Source organism: Leptonotus elevatus, chromosome 14 (genome assembly GCF_054856555.1).
Source record: "Leptonotus elevatus isolate MCC_2025b chromosome 14, RoL_Lele_1.0, whole genome shotgun sequence".
In the NCBI taxonomy this organism is placed as follows: domain Eukaryota; kingdom Metazoa; phylum Chordata; class Actinopteri; order Syngnathiformes; family Syngnathidae; genus Leptonotus; species Leptonotus elevatus.
This window is the reverse complement of record NC_141252.1, coordinates 11,542,301-11,560,063: the sequence shown is the minus strand read 5'-3', so window position 1 is coordinate 11,560,063 and position 17,763 is coordinate 11,542,301. Positions and strand designations below refer to the sequence as shown.

The 17,763-nt window shown below is 39.8% G+C and overlaps 1 protein-coding gene across 4 annotated transcripts in view; it reads left to right on the top strand.

The window, feature by feature from the left end:
* Nucleotides 1–17,763, top strand: part of LOC147162971 (ryanodine receptor 3-like) — a 96,455-nt gene that overhangs the window by 33,231 nt on the left and 45,461 nt on the right. For all 4 annotated transcript variants that reach the window (XM_086094308.1, XM_086094309.1, XM_086094306.1 and 1 more), the window contains 17 exons: nt 1,207–1,448; nt 1,565–1,757; nt 2,872–3,088; nt 3,194–3,298; nt 4,888–4,991; nt 7,741–7,824; nt 7,905–8,064; nt 8,993–9,140; nt 9,325–9,527; nt 10,225–10,399; nt 10,486–10,694; nt 10,773–10,972; nt 13,911–13,977; nt 14,054–14,214; nt 14,290–14,455; nt 15,169–15,255; nt 16,502–16,728. In XM_086094308.1, the coding sequence (XP_085950434.1) occupies nt 1,207–1,448; nt 1,565–1,757; nt 2,872–3,088; nt 3,194–3,298; nt 4,888–4,991; nt 7,741–7,824; nt 7,905–8,064; nt 8,993–9,140; nt 9,325–9,527; nt 10,225–10,399; nt 10,486–10,694; nt 10,773–10,972; nt 13,911–13,977; nt 14,054–14,214; nt 14,290–14,455; nt 15,169–15,255; nt 16,502–16,728 (2,748 nt within the window). The remainder of the gene's footprint in view (nt 1–1,206; nt 1,449–1,564; nt 1,758–2,871; nt 3,089–3,193; nt 3,299–4,887; nt 4,992–7,740; nt 7,825–7,904; nt 8,065–8,992; nt 9,141–9,324; nt 9,528–10,224; nt 10,400–10,485; nt 10,695–10,772; nt 10,973–13,910; nt 13,978–14,053; nt 14,215–14,289; nt 14,456–15,168; nt 15,256–16,501; nt 16,729–17,763) is intronic.

Sequence of the window (17,763 nt, the reverse complement as noted above, 5' to 3'; positions counted from 1 at the left end):
AAGTTAACCTTAAATATTTCTTCACAATGATATGTTATATGTGACCTCACTAGTGTAAACATGACATTCTGATTAATATTACATTTGTGGAATATGAGTTATGAAGCAAAATCCAGCCGTTTTTATCCATCTCAGGGGGCGGCCATTTTGCTACTTGCTGTCGACTGAAGATGACATCACAGTTGCTCAGGGCTCAGGCAACGACCAATCACAGCTCAGCTTCAGAAAACAGGTGAGCTGTGATTGGTTGTTTTCAGAAAGCTGAGCTGTGATTGGTTGTTACCTGAGACCTGAGCAACATTGATGTCATCTTCAGTCAACAGCAAGTGGCAAAATGGCTTCCCCTCTGGAATGAATAAAACCGGCTGAAGTTTGCGGCTTAACTCATATTCCACTAACGCTGCATAGAACATATTGTCCCAAAAACATTTTTGGGTTGACGTCCTCTGGTGTCAATTCTACGGATTTTTCAATTATTTCCGGGTGTACATGTAACATCTAGTGACTGAGGGCGGAGCATGGCATCAGATTAAAATTAGTTTCATGAAAACAGGGGCTGCAAGTTCGTTTAATTTAGTCTTGCATTATTCTTTTACAAATAAAGAATAGAGTTAACATTTTTTTCAAAACATACAAAGATCTGTATTTTTGTAGAAAAATCCTACTAAATAATCAACAGAGAAAACATACTAATGAAATGTCTTTTTTTGGCAACATTATAATTGGAAGGTGTAATTGGTACTTTTGTAATTCATGAAGTGAGTCAAGCTTCAGTATTCTGGTTTATACGGGTCTCAATTTAACTGCTTTACTAAAATGAGTCATACATTTTCCGTGGGTAGTTAATGTAGTGAGTAAGCTGACATTTTGGCCAATCATCATCCAATATATTATGCCCCTTGATTGATGTCCTTTATCCCTTATGATTAATGTGTGAAATGAAAAGACTGGATCGAGTGTCATCAATTTAAGAGATATAATCTCTTCATTTTCTTTCAACATTTTTTAATGTTGTCTGCTTTGCTCTGCCTTAAGACGTTTAAGTTTTTATTAACTTTTTTTTTTTTTTTTGAAATTTCCAAAAACGCAATAAAAAAAAAACGGTATTAATTATATTGCGGCAGACATTCAATTAGCTCAGAGGAGGAAAATATATATTACAAGAGAAATAGTGAAAGTGACATTTTTTCCCCCCGCCATTGCCAGTATGAGACCGAACATCTTCCTCGGGGTGAGCGAGGGCTCAGCTCAGTATAAGAAGTGGTACTACGAGCTGATGATTGACCAGGTGGACCACTTTGTGACCAGTGAACCCTCTCACCTGCGAGTGGGCTGGGCCAACACCAAGGGCTATGCACCTTACCCTGGAGGGGGTGAGGGCTGGGGGGGCAATGGCGTGGGAGATGACCTCTATTCCTATGGTTTTGATGGACTGCACCTATGGTCAGGTAAGAAAATTGTTGTGCGTTTGTGTGACTCACCTGATGCATACAAGATTAGTTGAGTCTAGACGGAAGCAAAACCCTCCCGGGACAACATCAGTGTGTATCTGTATGTTTCCTAGGACGCATCCCCCGGGCGGTTGCATCTCTCCACCATCACATCCTGACCTCAGAGGATGTGGTGAGCTGTTGCCTCGACCTCGGCGCTCCAAGCATCTCTTTCCGCATCAACGGGCAGCCCGTTCAGGGCATGTTCGAAAACTTCAACACAGACGGACTCTTCTTTCCCGTCGTCAGCTTCTCTGCAGGTGTCAAGTGAGTTTTTATTATTTTTGTCAGACAAATACACTCATCACCCTCGTGCATGAGCACACACAAGCACAATGAGATGAGACACGCACACACACAATCTCCACTCACACAAAATCATACATATTTGAAAGCCATCGAATGTACCAACCCACTCCAAATGCATGCCTGCATGCATCCTTGAAGTCTTGAGATTGGAGACGGGGGAAATCGGCTGGCTGGCCTGTAGTTGCCTCTGTTGCTGTGGCGACCACAGATAGTGTGATTGACTTGCATAAATGCAATTTCAAGCTCAGGCAGTTTTTCACGAGTGGTTGAGAGAGAGAGAGACCAAATAAGACATCCAATTTTTTAACTTATTTCTTATGTATTGCATTTGAATAGGAATACGCAAATTCATCGATTTTAATGATCAAATTATGGATATTATTGGATTCAAAATTAAAATCAATATAAAGCGCACACCAGATTACTCAAATGGAAAGTAATTTTACATAATTATTTGCTATATTTTTTTCACACTTCATATGCAGTTGAGGCACTGCCTCCCCTGCCTCCCCTGCACCGCTCGTCCCTGCCACACAGAAAGGTCTGAACTGAAATTTGAATCCAGAACCTTTGACTGTGAGGTAGACTTGCTTGCCACAGGCATCACCGTGCTGCTCGAATTCAAATTCATCGTCGTATACGCAGGATTATCAACTGTGAAGAATCAAATCAGACAGGAAAATTGGCTGCCTTTGTTATTTCTTTCACGCTGTATGATTTCCAGATGCAGCATTTAATTTGAGAAGTGACATGCTTGCAAATGAACCTGCTGACCCACTGAACAGGGTGAAAGTCTCTGCCGTTTTTGTGGCATTTCCGCTCCTCAATAATTGAGGGCTGTAGCCATAAATGACTCATTTGCATCACCACATTTACGTCACCACTACTACGCAAATCTTTATTTTGGGCTGCCTCAGGAGGGCTTTGACTTTGTTTTTAATACTCTTGAGTTCAACTTCTTAAAGTGCATGCTTCAGTGAAGCAGATTATGAGACTGGAAAGTAAACTACATCTGCTTCCATGTTTGTATTCCCTTCCATTCTAAGAAATTAACACTATTTGATGTCATCAGGGCAAGGTTCCTGTTGGGTGGTCGTCATGGCGACTTTAAATTCCTGCCGCCATCAAGTTACGGCCCCTGTTATGAGGCCCTGTTGCCCAAAGAGAAGCTGAGGGTGGAGCCAGTTAAGGAGTACAAGAGGGATGTGGATGGGGTACGAGATTTGCTTGGCACCACCCTCATCTTGCCACAGGCCTCTTTCATTCCCACACCTGTGGAAACCAGCCAGGTAATAGGTAGAGTGATGCACTTGCACAAATGACATGAATCTCAATTTGAGTGTATGCAGAGTAGTAAAAAAAAAAAAAAAAAACAGCTTTGTTTGTGTCCTCAGATTGTTATGCCGCCTCACTTGGAGAAAGTTCGGGACAAACTGGCGGAGAACATTCATGAATTGTGGGGCATGAATAAAATTGAACTGGGCTGGTCTTACGGCAAGGTGAGAACATTCCCTTTACCATTTATTATGGCAACAAAATCACCATCAAGAAGAAAACAATTCCTGCATTTTAGTTCAAAGTAGTAACGTTAGTATTCAATTGATCACAAAAGCCTGTACGTCATCTTGCTTTTTCTCTCATAATTTGCGGTTCACACCAAAAAGAGGGTAAGTGGAAAGAAAAATTACATTCTCCATACATAATGCTATTCATGTCATCTGACGCTTCCTCACAGTTTATTTGTAGGTGACACAACCATGCTGTCTGTTTTTCAATGTACACTCAGTCACAAATGACTGTTGTTTCACCCAAGGGCACAACAGGACCTGAGAGTTTTGGTACAGTGATAAACCAAGAGGAAAGCAAACTTTTTATTTTATTATTATTATTATTATTTTATTTCATGGGGGGGGGGGGGGGTCATTTAATTATCCACTTTATTGAAAAACATAAATGAGGATTTTCATTTAATATCCAAGTACCATAAAGCACCCTTAAAATGTAAAAATATAGGAGGCTGTATTGCTTTCTTGCCTGAAGTGCGATGTGAAAATGTGACCAACAAAATGCATTTGTTTTAGTACTACAGACCAACAGCATTAACGATTTGCGAGTTCTGCTTCCATATTACGGGGATCTGTCAACATACAAAAAGAAAACCATACTATTCTTAATGTTATAAAGATTGACGGTTAAATGAGCACTTCCCCAATTTACATTTTAAGATAAAGCACATACTTGATGGCCTCAACATTAGATACATCTGCACACATTCTAATAAAGATTACCTTTACAAAGATAATAAGGACCCAACTATATATATATATATATATATATATATATATATATATATATATATATATATATATATATATATATATATATATATATATATATATATATATATATATATATATATATACTCTAGTCTCTTGGTTTATTGCACAATTAACATACTCTACCTGTTTTGCCCTAATAGGAAGAAATAAAGACTCAAATGACACGTGTTTATTATGTGTATAATTTAAACGCATGAACATCCTCCCTCTATTACTACTGCAGTATTTTCTTTTATAAGACAATGTAGGTGAAATTTGCGAAGGCCACGACTAGCTTTGTTACGATATTAACTTGTGTAGAAGATGTAAAAAAAACTGCTTCTAAAGTGACTTCTTGTAAAGTTGTCGAATAGTTTTCTTAAGAGTTGGCTGGTGTTCATCACACACACACACACACACACGCACACACACACACAAACACAACTACATATATGTGCATGCTTTTTCTTTTGATAAACCATTGCCCATGAGCATTGCCAAATGGGGATTTTGGCATAAAATGCAGCCTCATGAGAGGCAATACATCTCTTGCTTGGTTTTCCAGTCATGCAACGAGAGGATGTGTTTCCTCGTACGTCTTCCATAACATGTTCACTAGAACAGTCTGTTACTTGATCAGTAGCAGCCTGTGGTAGACGCATTTCTCTTCACTTGTCAGCCCACAGCGACAAGATGCGTAGTTCAGTGCTTAGTAACAAATGCTGTGGGGATGGAGAGTCAATTGATATATATGTCATATTTGCTGATAGATCAGGGATGATAATAAGCGGCAGCATCCATGTCTGGTGGATTTCTCCAAGCTGCCCGAGACGGAAAAGAACTACAACCTGCAGATGTCGACAGAAACTCTCAAGTAAGTTGACTACTAGGGATTCATCTGCTTCATGTTCTATATTTTATCCCTAGATATAACATACCACGTAAAACTCACTAGGTTCTATTTTCGTACGCTCAAATGCATGCATACCGTGATTTTCGTGCAAGGCTCGCTATGTGTGTCAATTTGGCAGAGCCATGCTGGGCATTCCAGCGCAGTGAGAGTGTGTCCTTGGAGATGAGGCCAGCAGAGGGACAGTTTGGTGGCAGACAGGCATTCTAAACATATGCTTGCTCAGACCACATCTAAATATTGGCACAGCTGCACAAACTTAATTTCGGTCAATTTGATCGAGGCACAGGCAGACAGATTCAGAGCTCCGCGGACATGTGTGGTGGATGTCAGATATATTTTATACATAAATATGTGAACTATTAACATCAACCCTATGAATCTTTTTATTATATTTTTAACTAGGGATGTTCGATTAGCCTGGAAATCCAGACTCATTCGCGGCTTTGCCGGAGAGTGAGTCTGGCCAACCACCTCATCAGTCGCATTTCTGAGGCGGGGCAAACCTAAGCTAACAGACAGTGGACTGAACCAATCAGCGAAGAGCGGACATGACGTCAGGAAAGCGACTCGTTGAAGTCTTTTATTTATTTATTTTTTGTGGAGACGGAGTAAAAATCCAACATGGCTACTAGCCAAAGAGAGACAGTAGTGAATGATGTCGTTGTTGAATGACCCTGTTGCGGGAAAAACTTGATGACTGAAGAGTGATGTTGCTCACGAAGACAACGTCACGCAAATAGACAAATTTGATTGGGCCATTCTGTTTTCAGACGGAGCCGAATCGCTGTCTATGGCCGCCTGTCCACACCCACTTTCTTTTTGAAGAAAGTGGGTGTGGCTTGCCAGGCTCAATATCACTTTTTTTGAGACGGATACGATAAATCTTCAGTACTCACCAATACCAAGTACCGATACCATTAGTACTTATAATACATACAAGTTCCAAAAAAACAATGACATATAGTTTTTTTTTAAAGACCTATTTACCTATATATCCCAATTATAGGACATTTCCTTAAAATTGCTTGAAATTAATGGCAATCATATTTTTTTCAATTTGCTCATAAAAGTGATTTTGTGTAGAGCACACAGTAAAATGAATTTCAAAAAATAGATGAATAAAATAAAGCAAATAATCCAGTGGCCAGGACAACTTGTACAACTTCTTTTTAAAGAATACAGTGAAGTGCGAAAAAATTATACAATCAATACAATAGTGTTTCAAGTAATTTAGTAATATCTACCATTAAGAATTCCTCAAGCTGTTCAGTGTGTGATGTTTAATTACGTCTTGTTTTGAAATCCATGCTTTTAATTTGGAAGGCTGCTCTGTATTTCCGTTTCCTGTTTCACATTCTCCATTCGTCATTCATCTCATAGCAGTGCAGTAGTCAATGATGATATACTACATAATATGCAAAGATCTGTCTGCGCTTCAGAGCTAATTAAATTGCTGAGTACAACTGAAGACTTATGTGCTCTCTTACCGGAGTCCCCTGTGGCGGTCAATAAATGCAAAATAATCATTTCAGCCTTTAGTTCCTGGTCGAATAACAGCCACAAGAGCGGGGGCCGATACCAGTATCGTTATCCGTTGTGAGTACCGATACCATGAAATGTGTCCTGGCATTGGCCCGATACCTGGTATCGGTACTCACCCATCCCTATTTTTAAGTCATCACACTGGACGGCACAGCTCCGCCTTGTCGAAGCTCTAGTGCACTGGTGTGCCACATTTAAAAGGAATACTAGATCGGCCATGATTGAAATCAGCAGCCCTCTGTCTTGCAAATCTGTTGTCTGGACCGTATCTCCCAATATAAATCAGGATTCAATGTATTTTAAAACACAGAGATTTAGTAGTTTGTGTAAAGCCTAGTCTCTCCACTGACTACCATACATTAATGTTCAAGTACCGTATACTAAAAAATATTTTTTTACAGTTGTCATAAAATGTAATCAATTACTATGTTCTGGAGGTCTTTTTTTGTGTGTTAACTTAGACATAACTGTAATAAAGCTCATCGTTTGTGTTGAGCACTCAGATAAATTCAACTCAATTTTATTTACACATTCACCTTCCTCCATCCATCCATCTTCCTTTTTACTGTTCATTTAAGAGTGTTTGGGCCGTTATGAATTCCCCATTTGCACTGTTGCACATCCTAGCAAGGTCAAATGTTCTCTGCTCCTGAATCGTTTGTCAGCGCTCCACACAACACTCGAATTGGCTTCTAAAAGTCCCTCTGAGACCTATTACAAGTACTTTACGTAAACGGTCTTTACTTGATGCACAGAATGCTCAGGTTTTCCATAATTATTCTTGATGTGTAGTCTGAGTAGACACATTGGGGTAACCGTGTTGCTCTCTGGATGACATCCATAAAAAAAAAAGAACAAATAAATAAATAAATATATATATATATATATATATATATATATATATATATATATATATATATATATATATATATATATATATATATATATATATATATATATATATATATATATAAAACTAAAAACGCTTTTTACAGCATCCTTTCTGCAGTCCTTTGGTTATTTTCTTGACTTTTATTATGGTGAATAATACACAATTAATACATTACCTAAGCGTTTACTACTCTAGGATGTATATACTGTAGTCAAGGCAGAGGCAGAGGTGATGCTTGGATTCAAATATGACCTTTGCTTTGTTTCCCCTTTACAGAACCCTCCTGGCACTGGGCTGTCGAGTAGTTCAGGTCAATTCAAATGCTGACGAATCGCTTAAGAAGATTAAGCTCCCAAAGAAGTAAGAGTACCTACCAATTGGTATTTTGAAATTAATAATTGACACACAATTACTCACTCTTTACTCTCTTGTTCTTGTAGCTTCATGATGTCCAGCGGTTACAAACCATCCCCTCTGGATTTATCTGACATGAAACTGACTCCAGGTCAGGAGTTGCTGGTGGACAAACTGGCAGAGAATGCGCACAATGTGTGGGCCAAAGACCGCATTAAGCAGGGTTGGACGTATGGTATTCAGCAGGTACACACTATGCATGTGCTCGTGTGCAGTAAATTGGAGGCACAGCAAAATATTGATAGTATTAAAATTTGTTTTTGTTGTTTTTTTCTGTCATTATTATTATTATTATTTATTTTTATTTTTTTTACTGGAATTTCACCTCCTTTCATTTCCAACATCCACTAATGAAACCAAATATGTGCAAAGTGAATCTGTGCATATGTAGTGACATGGGGGGGAAAAAAGTGAAATATGTTTCTCATTAAGATGAGAAACGTTCTCGTTTGAACGAGAAAACGTTTTCGTTCGAATAAGAACGTTTCTCGTTAGGATGAAAAAGTTTCTCATTAGGATGAGAGATGTCTTTACCTGTGAGTTGTAGCTTATTTAGCAGACTACAAGAACTTGAGATTCAAGTCTCCTATGCTAGCATGCAATGGACTACTTTCTCATCAGAACAAGAAACTTTATCGTCCTATTGAGAAAGTTTCTCGTCCAAATAAGAACGTTTCTTTTTTGAACGCGCAAGTTGGTCGTCCTAATGACAAACATATTTTAAAAATTTCCCCCATGTCACCTTAAAATAAGTGGGCGTGTCATTTCTCAACCTTGCCAGCTAGATGATTTCTCGCGATATTTGTAAGTTCACAAACTCGGGGGAATGCATCTTGTACCGCTCCTGCAGATACGTTTGCAGCCGACCTTTTTTAGGTCGGACCAATCAGGCGTTGTTTAGGGCGGGACAAAACCAATAAGCACCAATTTGGGGGGGGGGGGGGGGGGGGGTGTCAACAGAGTAATGGACGCTGCAATTAATTCTGTTCTCGCAGAATTACTCACTGTTTCCTTGTTGAATTTGAACAGCGAGAGGCACTTCTGGTAAAGATGTTTGTTGTTTTTGTTGTTAATACTGCACGTTCTTATTGTTTTCTCTCCATGCTGCTGACAGGATCTGAAAAGTAAACGTAACCCTCGCCTGGTCCCTTACGCCATGCTGGACGAGCGCACCAAGAAGTCAAACCGCGACAGCCTACGCGAGGCCATTCGCACTCTGATTGGTTATGGTTACAACGTGGAGCCTTCTGACCAAGAAGGCGGTGTGTTACGTTTCAAAATGCTGCATGCATGGACAAAAGAATTGAGGAGACTGACATCTCTATTTTCACTTCCCATAGGTGTAATGGTCAGGTTGCCCAATACTTTTGCCCATGCACTATTACTTTGAAATGTTCATTTCGACCTCCCAAAAACTTTCTCTAATTATGTTGCTATCCTTTCCAGGACAAATGGTTGAGCGTCTCAGCATCGACAAAATCCGATTTTTCAGAGTAGAACGGACTTATGCGGTGAAGAACGGAAAGTGGTACTTTGAATTTGAGGCCGTCACGGGAGGAGACATGAGAGTTGGCTGGGCAAGACCCGGGTGCAAGCCAGATGTGGAGCTTGGCACGGATCAGCTGGCTTTTGTCTTTGATGGATACAGGGTAATCACATCCACTATTACCTTTCATTTCTCAATGTCAGATTAACAGCACATGTGATTATTTTAATAACTGTATCTTGCTCAAGGTGGTAGAGGTCAAAAGTCAAATTAATTTTCAACTTCTTGACAACAGTTGAGTTCGATCATAAATTTGAAGTCGTCAAAAAAGTGTACTGTACATTTTGCAGAGAAAGGGTCACGCGAGGTACGTAATTTAAGACCCAAGCGCAGACAAGACACGAATGTTGAAAAACAGAGTCTTTACATACAAAAATACAAAGTGCCAACACAGAGCAGGGCTGGATTCACATGGCCTTGCAGAAAACCCCTGACAGAGAAACCTTTACTCAGAACCTTGAGTGGGCTAAACACAGAACCAAAAGTAACCACAGCGAGCAGGACTGGGTGCAAAAACACAATTCTATATGACAGAATAAAGGCATATATGATAAGAATAAGACTGACTTGGCAAACTAATAGTGTCTAATAGCATAGCAACTGACAACATTCTAATTATAAGGGACATTCACATAAGACACAACAAACTAGAGTCACTATATAGGCACATAGCCACTGTATAGCAACTGACCACATGATAATACAATCATCGCAAGGGACATAGTAACTGCATAATATGTCATTTTTAAAAGGAGGCCATTTTTGCATATTTTTGCCCCGTCTTCTTGAAATGTACACAGGGCCACTGTCTGAACATGGGGGGCCGTTTGTTTGGCCGCTGCTGGCACAGTGGCGACGTGGTGGGCTGTATGATCAACATGGAGGACAAATCCATGATCTTCACCCTCAATGGGGAGATACTTATCACCACCAAAGGCTCTGAACTTTGCTTTACCGACTTTGAAACGGAGGACGGTGAGAAACTGTGTGTTTGTGAATTAGGAGAACCGTAAGAGGATTTGTTATTATATTTTTTTTAATAAACCTTAATTGCTCTGCAGGGTTCATCCCAGTGTGCAGCCTGGGCTTAGCTCAGGTGGGTCGTATGAATCTTGGCAAAGACGCCAGCACCTTTAAGTATTACACCATGTGCGGCCTTCAAGAGGGATTTGAGCCCTTCGCTGTCAACATGAACAGAGAGCTCACCATGTGGTTCAGCAAGCGTCTGCCCACGTTTGTCAACGTGCCAAAGGACCACAATCACATCACAGTATGACCAAAGTCTGAAATACCTCTTCGCAGCATTGACGGTCACTGTATGGATGATAAGACTGTCGATTCTTCGCAGGTGACAAGGATTGATGGCACTGTCGACAGCCCCCCGTGTCTCAAGGTTACTCACAAGACATTTGGCACCCAGAGCAGCAACACAGACATGGTGTTTTGTCGTCTCAGTATGCCTGTGGAGTTTCACTCCTTCTTCAAGACCAGTCCTGTTGTCGACATGAACGGAGTGCATGACGATGACACGCTCAAAGTCAAACACAGGTGCTTATTCTTCAAAACCTTGGGCTTTTTAACTCATTTGCTCCCCAAAACGTATAAATAAGTTCTATTTTAAATGTTTTACGTGTCTCAAAGACGTATTTATACGTTTTTTTTTTTTTTTTTTTTTTAATGCTAGACTGCAGGGGTGTCAAACAAAGGGGTTTAATCCGGCCTGCGAGACGATTTTGGAATGTTAAAAAAAAAAAAAAATGGAATGTCCGACCAATTAATCAGCCGGCCACAATCAAAACACAACCTGAAGTCACGGCTTGTAAAAAAATGTTTTTTTTAAATCATAGACCGACATAATTGTGTTAAATTTGACACAAATTTAATTACTGGGAGCACCAATACTTATGACAAGGATTAACGTCCTTATAACTTCATTAACTTTGTTCCACAATTCATTCTGGGAACAGTATATATGCAAAACAGGTAGATTTAACACATCCGGAACTCAAACAGGCAAAGTGTTGCATTTGCATTCGTGTTATTTTATTGGAACAATATGATTACAGTTGAGCTCTGTAATTTAGGGCTGGCCCACAAATAGCGAAAATATGCGTATAATTGATGGCAATTGTTTTTAAGTTATATGCCTTTTTTTTTTTTTATCCGGCCCACTTAGTAATATATTTTCCTCCATGGGCTAATATGAGTTTGACACCCCTGTGCGAGAATACACAAAAAAAGCTTTGATGCAGCCTCTCAACTGCATAGAAAGTTTTAAGCAATGGTAGTAATTACTAAAACGGCCAGCAGGTGGCAGCTGAGTATAAGAGATCAACCAGGGCCATGTGTGTTGCAAAAAGCTTTTTCCCCAGTGTTTTCAACAGGTTTGTGAATAATGATGAAACTTGGCTATATTCTAATGCTAATTGCTGCAAAATGGAAACAGATACAAATATACTTTTTTCCAAATGAAAGGAGAGACTCTAATCTTTCTTTTGGTAGGTTCCATGTATTTATAGCAATAGAACAGAATATTCTGTGGGCCTTACAAAATCAGTCAAAATCCAGTAAGGAGCGAAGGGGGTTGCTTCAGTGAAAATGGCTGGGAGTGAACGAGTTAAAGGGGAATTCAACCCAATAATTTTTTGGGGGGGGGGGACAATAATATGTTCCATGCAACCCCGCTAGTCTAAATATGGTATTTTGGTTAATATTGTGTTAGTGGAATATGAGTTAAAGCAGCAAAATCCAGCAATTTTTATCATTATCGGATGACGGCCATTTTGCCACTTGATGTCGACTGAAAATGACATCACTGTTGCTCAGGTCTCAGGTAACAACCAATCAAAGCTCAGCTTCAGAAAACAGATGAGCTGTGATTGGTCGTTTCCTGAGCCCTGAGCAACTGCGATGTCATCTTCAGTCGAAAGCAAGTGACAAAATGGCCGCCCCCTGAGATGGCTAAAAACGGCTGGAGTTTGCTGCACAACTCATATTCCACAAATGTAATATTAATCAGAATGTCATGTTTAGACTAGTGAGGTCACATATAACATATTATTGTCAAGAAATGTTTAAAGTTGACTTCCCCTTTAAGGGTTTCTATCAAAAAAAAAAAAAAAAGCATACATTGCATACAAGCATTGTGTATATAAAAGTATTGGGACACCTTGCCATTAATCTAATGGTTGAAATTAAAAATTGGAGAGTTCATCTCCCTTAGCTACTGTACAGCAGGTTCCACTTTTTTTTGGAAGTACCTCCAAAAGACTACGAATGTAAGAATTTAGTTTTGTTGTTCTTTGTTACAGGGTTACAGTCATGCTTGAACAGAAAAGGGCCTGAAAGCGCAAGATTTCTTGTAGTGATGTAGCGGTTTGAGATTCAGACTGAAGTGCAACATCTTTTATGAACAAATAAACTTGGGCTATTCAGTATTTACTGAATAGTATTTACTGGCCATATAGTGTAAGTCACTTTGTTTCAAGTACATCATTTTTTACTGCACTTGAACAAGCGGTCAACACTCCGACTCAGGTAGCTAGTGAATTCTCGTGACACTGTGACATTGCACAAATGGTAAATCAACGTGGAGATGAAAAATTGATTGCTAAATTCGACTAATTGTTGCCCTCTCAGTGGCTCCAGCTAAAAAATCAAGGTTGACTCTTATCACAATGTCTCCTCATATGTTAAAGTCTAGAGATTTGTTGTATTGTCCATGTATACGCTCTTAGAGCAAGGATTTTTTATTTTTTTACCAGGCTGTTTAACTCATTCACTGCCATTGACGGCTATAGACGTCACAAATTCATTTGAACGATTTCTATTAGTTAAACATTTTTTCCCACTTTTGTTAACAAGAGTATGAAAACCTAGATTTTTTTGTTTATTGTATTAGAACAAATGTAAAATTTAGTGATGTCATGCGATTAATTATGATTAAAACTTTTTATCGCCTGACGCCCCTAATTTTTAATCATCTTTTCTAAAAAAAAAAATTCTAAAAAAGATTATTAAATTCTGTTTTTAATTAAAAAAAAAATGTTTTAAAGAAAAGATTATTAAAAATTCATCAGGCAATTACAATTTGTAAACGTAATTAATCGCATGATTTCCCTAGTTAACTTTTATTTATTTATTTATATTTATTTATTTATTAAATTTTTGATCTTTTCTAAATGTACAAAAAAAATATATATATTTCTCGGTTTTTATACTCTTGTTAACAAAAATGAAAAAAAAAGTTAAACTAATAGAAATAGTTCAAATTAATTTTTGACGTCTGTAGCTGTCAATGGCAGTGAATGAGTTAACATGGCGAGAGTCTTGACTTTTATGCGTCTGCATTTCCATCTCATTTTCACTTTACGACCTTGGAGCGCCCATTAAGCAAATACCGACGAGGTCTTCTCCCTTTTGTTGCTATGCACAATGGCAATACATTTGATTCCGATTCTGATCTTTTAAATGTGTTTGTTGATAGATACCCACTGCGATCCGTGCGACACGGTGATGAAAGTAGACGCGTGGATTACAGCAGCATCACGATGGTAGTGAAACATCCTTGATTCACATTCATAGTCAAGCCTTTTGTCCACATTTACGCTCTTGAACATTTCCTTACAGTACTACCACTCTGTGAGGGTCTTCGCTGGTCAAGACCCTGCATGTGTCTGGGTTGGCTGGGTTACCCCCGACTACCATTATTATAGCAACAACTTTGCCCTCAGCAAGACCAGAACAGTGACCGTGACCTTGGGTGACGAGCGAGGGCGAGTCCACGAGAGGTGAGATTTCGGGGCGAGACTTTATCTTGTCTTCAGAGCGGAGACTAATTAATAACGACGGCCGTTTCCCGATAGCGTCAAGAGGAGTAACTGCTACATGGTGTGGGGTGGCGATGTGACCAACGCTACTCATGGCTCAAGTCGTAGCAATGTTGACCTGGAAATTGGCTGTCTCAGTGACCTCGCCACTGGTCTGGTGACATTCACTGTCAACGGCAAGGAAGTGTCCACGTCCTACCAGGTAATGAATCCGTTTGCTGGAGAAGTTAACGCAACTAGCGACCAGGGCCGGGCTGGCTATATGGAATACGGGGCAGACGCCCGCTGGGCCGGCATCTATAGGGGCCGATGCGGAGCTATTTAATTATTATTTTCCTCCATTTGATCTCAACAGACCGGTCAACAATTAAACGGAGCAGCAGCGGGCCTAAGTCAAGTTCATTTCAAACATTAATACAACACTGTAGAATCTGTGCTAAACAATGTGAGGAACACTCCTGGATATCTAAGAATGATAATAACTCCCTCCGCAGTTTATAACGGCGACCTTGTCAGGAACTTACTTCCATATTTTGCTAACATAGTCTTGACATTTGCAATTGTTGAATTTCAGACATTGGACAACTTCTCTGTTCGGCTTTGAGAACTCTTTTGAAGGGTTTAATCTTCTTATGTTCACTGGCGTCACCCAGTGCTGAGTCATCCTCGCCAGCCCGTTCATGATGCATAACGCACGCACGCACACACACACACACACACACACACACACACACACACACACACACACACACACACACACACACACACACACACACACACACACACACACACACACACACACACCATAGAAAGTGGTGACGTTTTATGAGGCCACATTAAGCAGCTTTGTCATGCGTTTGATACAGTATGTGCTTTTTGTGTGGTGGCTGCTTTTTTTCCCCCCCTCTGCTCCAGGTGGAACCAAACACCAAGCTTTTCCCGGCTGTATTTGTACAACCCACCAGCCCCAACCTCTTTCAGTTTGAACTCGCCAAAATAAAGGTACACTTTGTGACCCTATATGTAACATTCCTTTGCATGATCTAAAATCATTTTGTATCAGTTCAGTTCATTTTTGTGACCAGCACACTACAATATAAACCACCAATGAATCCAACAAAGATATCGCTAAGAACAAAATGGCCTCAATCCAGCATTTTGAAAACTTTGATTAAAAAAGTTGTACCGTATGTGTCAATGCTTTTTCCACCAATCACGTGCCAGTTGTACAGTACCATTTTTGCTTTGAAGCCCAAGTAGAGAGAGCTAAAAAGTAGGGCTGGGTATCGATTCTAATGCCCTCTATTGATTAGTTTTCGATTCACAAGTGTCACGGTGTGGTCACGGAGCAGCGTGGTGTCTGTCGGCGTGTGAAGTGGAGGACCCAAAATGCAGGGAGGCAGGAGAACCACAGCAGGAGTGCGAAACTGGCGTGCTTTATTTTACAGAAAACACGAACCATGGTACTGGTTAATGCTAACTAAACAACAAACTGAAAAGATACAAAATCAAAATGACAGACAGAACTCCGGTGGTGACCGTGACAAGCGGCAATGATCCCACGCCGACTGATCACCACCCGGGAATTAAATACACTCACACTAATTGGGTAACTAGCCACACCTGGGGCCAGGCATAAGTGGCTGAGGGCCATTTCAAGAAAACAGTAAGCAGCCTTTAATTAATTAATTAATTTAATTTGATATTTTCTTGAGAATTAATGGGAAAAGGAGATATAAAATAATCGATTTGTGGTTTTATGAATCGATATCGGGCTTGAAAAGGAAAATCGATTCAATATTGATTATTCGATTTTTAAAACCCAGCCCTACTAAAACGTGATCTGAAACATGATCATTTGGTAACATTAAACAATAATAATTAAATAATGCACAAGCAGCGACGAGCTATTATACCATTCGATGTAAATGAGGTTTAAGGGAAAATCCTGATCGTTTTCTCTCTCTAACTCATACACTTAGGCAGGAAATCGTGACCGGCTCAGACAGGTCCCTACTTAGCATTCTCATGCCTTCATAAGATGATAAAGGCTGCAGTAACAAAATGGGCACTTGCGCCATTTGCTTGTCGGAAAAATGGTATACTCACAGCCTCACAGGATAAGTCATTCACATAAGTACATCCTACTTTAAAAAGGTCACTTGTTCATAAAGTTCAAAATCACTTGACTCACTCCACGCACAAAACTCTCTAACTACTGCAATGTGCCCCCCCCCCCCCTTTACAGAACGCCATGCCGCTGTCGTCAGCCATTTTTAAGAGCGAACATAAGAACCCGGTGCCTCAGTGTCCCCCTCGCCTTGACGTCCAGACCATCAATGCGGTTTTGTGGAGCCGCATGCCAAACACCTTCCTGAAAGTAGAAACGGCGAGGGTCAGCGAGAGACACGGATGGTCGGTCCAGTGTGTGGAGCCTCTGCAGATGATGGCAGTTCACATACCTGAGGAGAACAGGTATATGTCATTTACTATGTCATTCACTATTGAATATTTTTAGAATCGATGAATCTATATTCATTTTAGTTTTGCATTAAAGTGTATTACAAAAGCATCCCCCCAATTACTGTTTATTAACTAGTGATTGGTGTTTATTTAGTACTTAGTTTTTGTATATTGATTAAAAAAGGGGGATTGATCTTGTTCAATGTTACCGGCTCGGTCATTGTTTTCCAAAGTTACATTTTTTTTTGCAAATGTCTTATTTTGATTAAACACAGAAGATAATCAGTCTTCTTTCATGAAGGACGGCAGAAATCAATGAACAATTACTGTTGAAGGTCAGAGGATTTGGACAATTTTTAATTAGAAATCGGCTCCAAGCGATTATTCGATTATTATAATAGTTGTCAATTAATTTGATAATCGATTACTTGTCGATTAATCGATTAATTTTGATAGCTCGAATGCCATTTGATTACTGATTTTTGGCTTCTCAAACACTTCTCAAATAGTGGAGATAACTAAATAGTAGCATTTGATGTTTCATAAAACTGTTAACTCATTTGCTCCCAAAAACGTGCAAATACGTTCTATTTTAAATATTACCATGGTACCAAAACGTATTTATACGTTGTTGATGTTTTTTCATGCTAGAGCATACTGAAGGCTTTTATGCAACCTTTGAACTGGATAGGGACACTTGAAGCGAATGTAGTTATTTCAAAGCAGCAGGTGGGAGCAGAGTTTAATGGTGAATTCACACCAAAAGCGGGGGGACGCATTTTGGCGGCGCGTTAGTAGTAGTCAATAGTCAATGTACTTCGCGCGGACCGTAACAAAAGTGCGTGGGGCGGCGTGGAGGATGCGTTTGGAGCGCTGGGATGCGGTGCGGCGCAGCGAAATTTGTACATTTGTGACGAAAATCCGCACACTCGCATGTTCGCCAAATTAAATTTTTCTAAAACTTTTTTCGCATTTCGCCTCGCGGTAGCCAATCGGCTTCGAGTACAGGCTACGTCACATACAGCGTCCTGTCTGTTGTCACCCCGA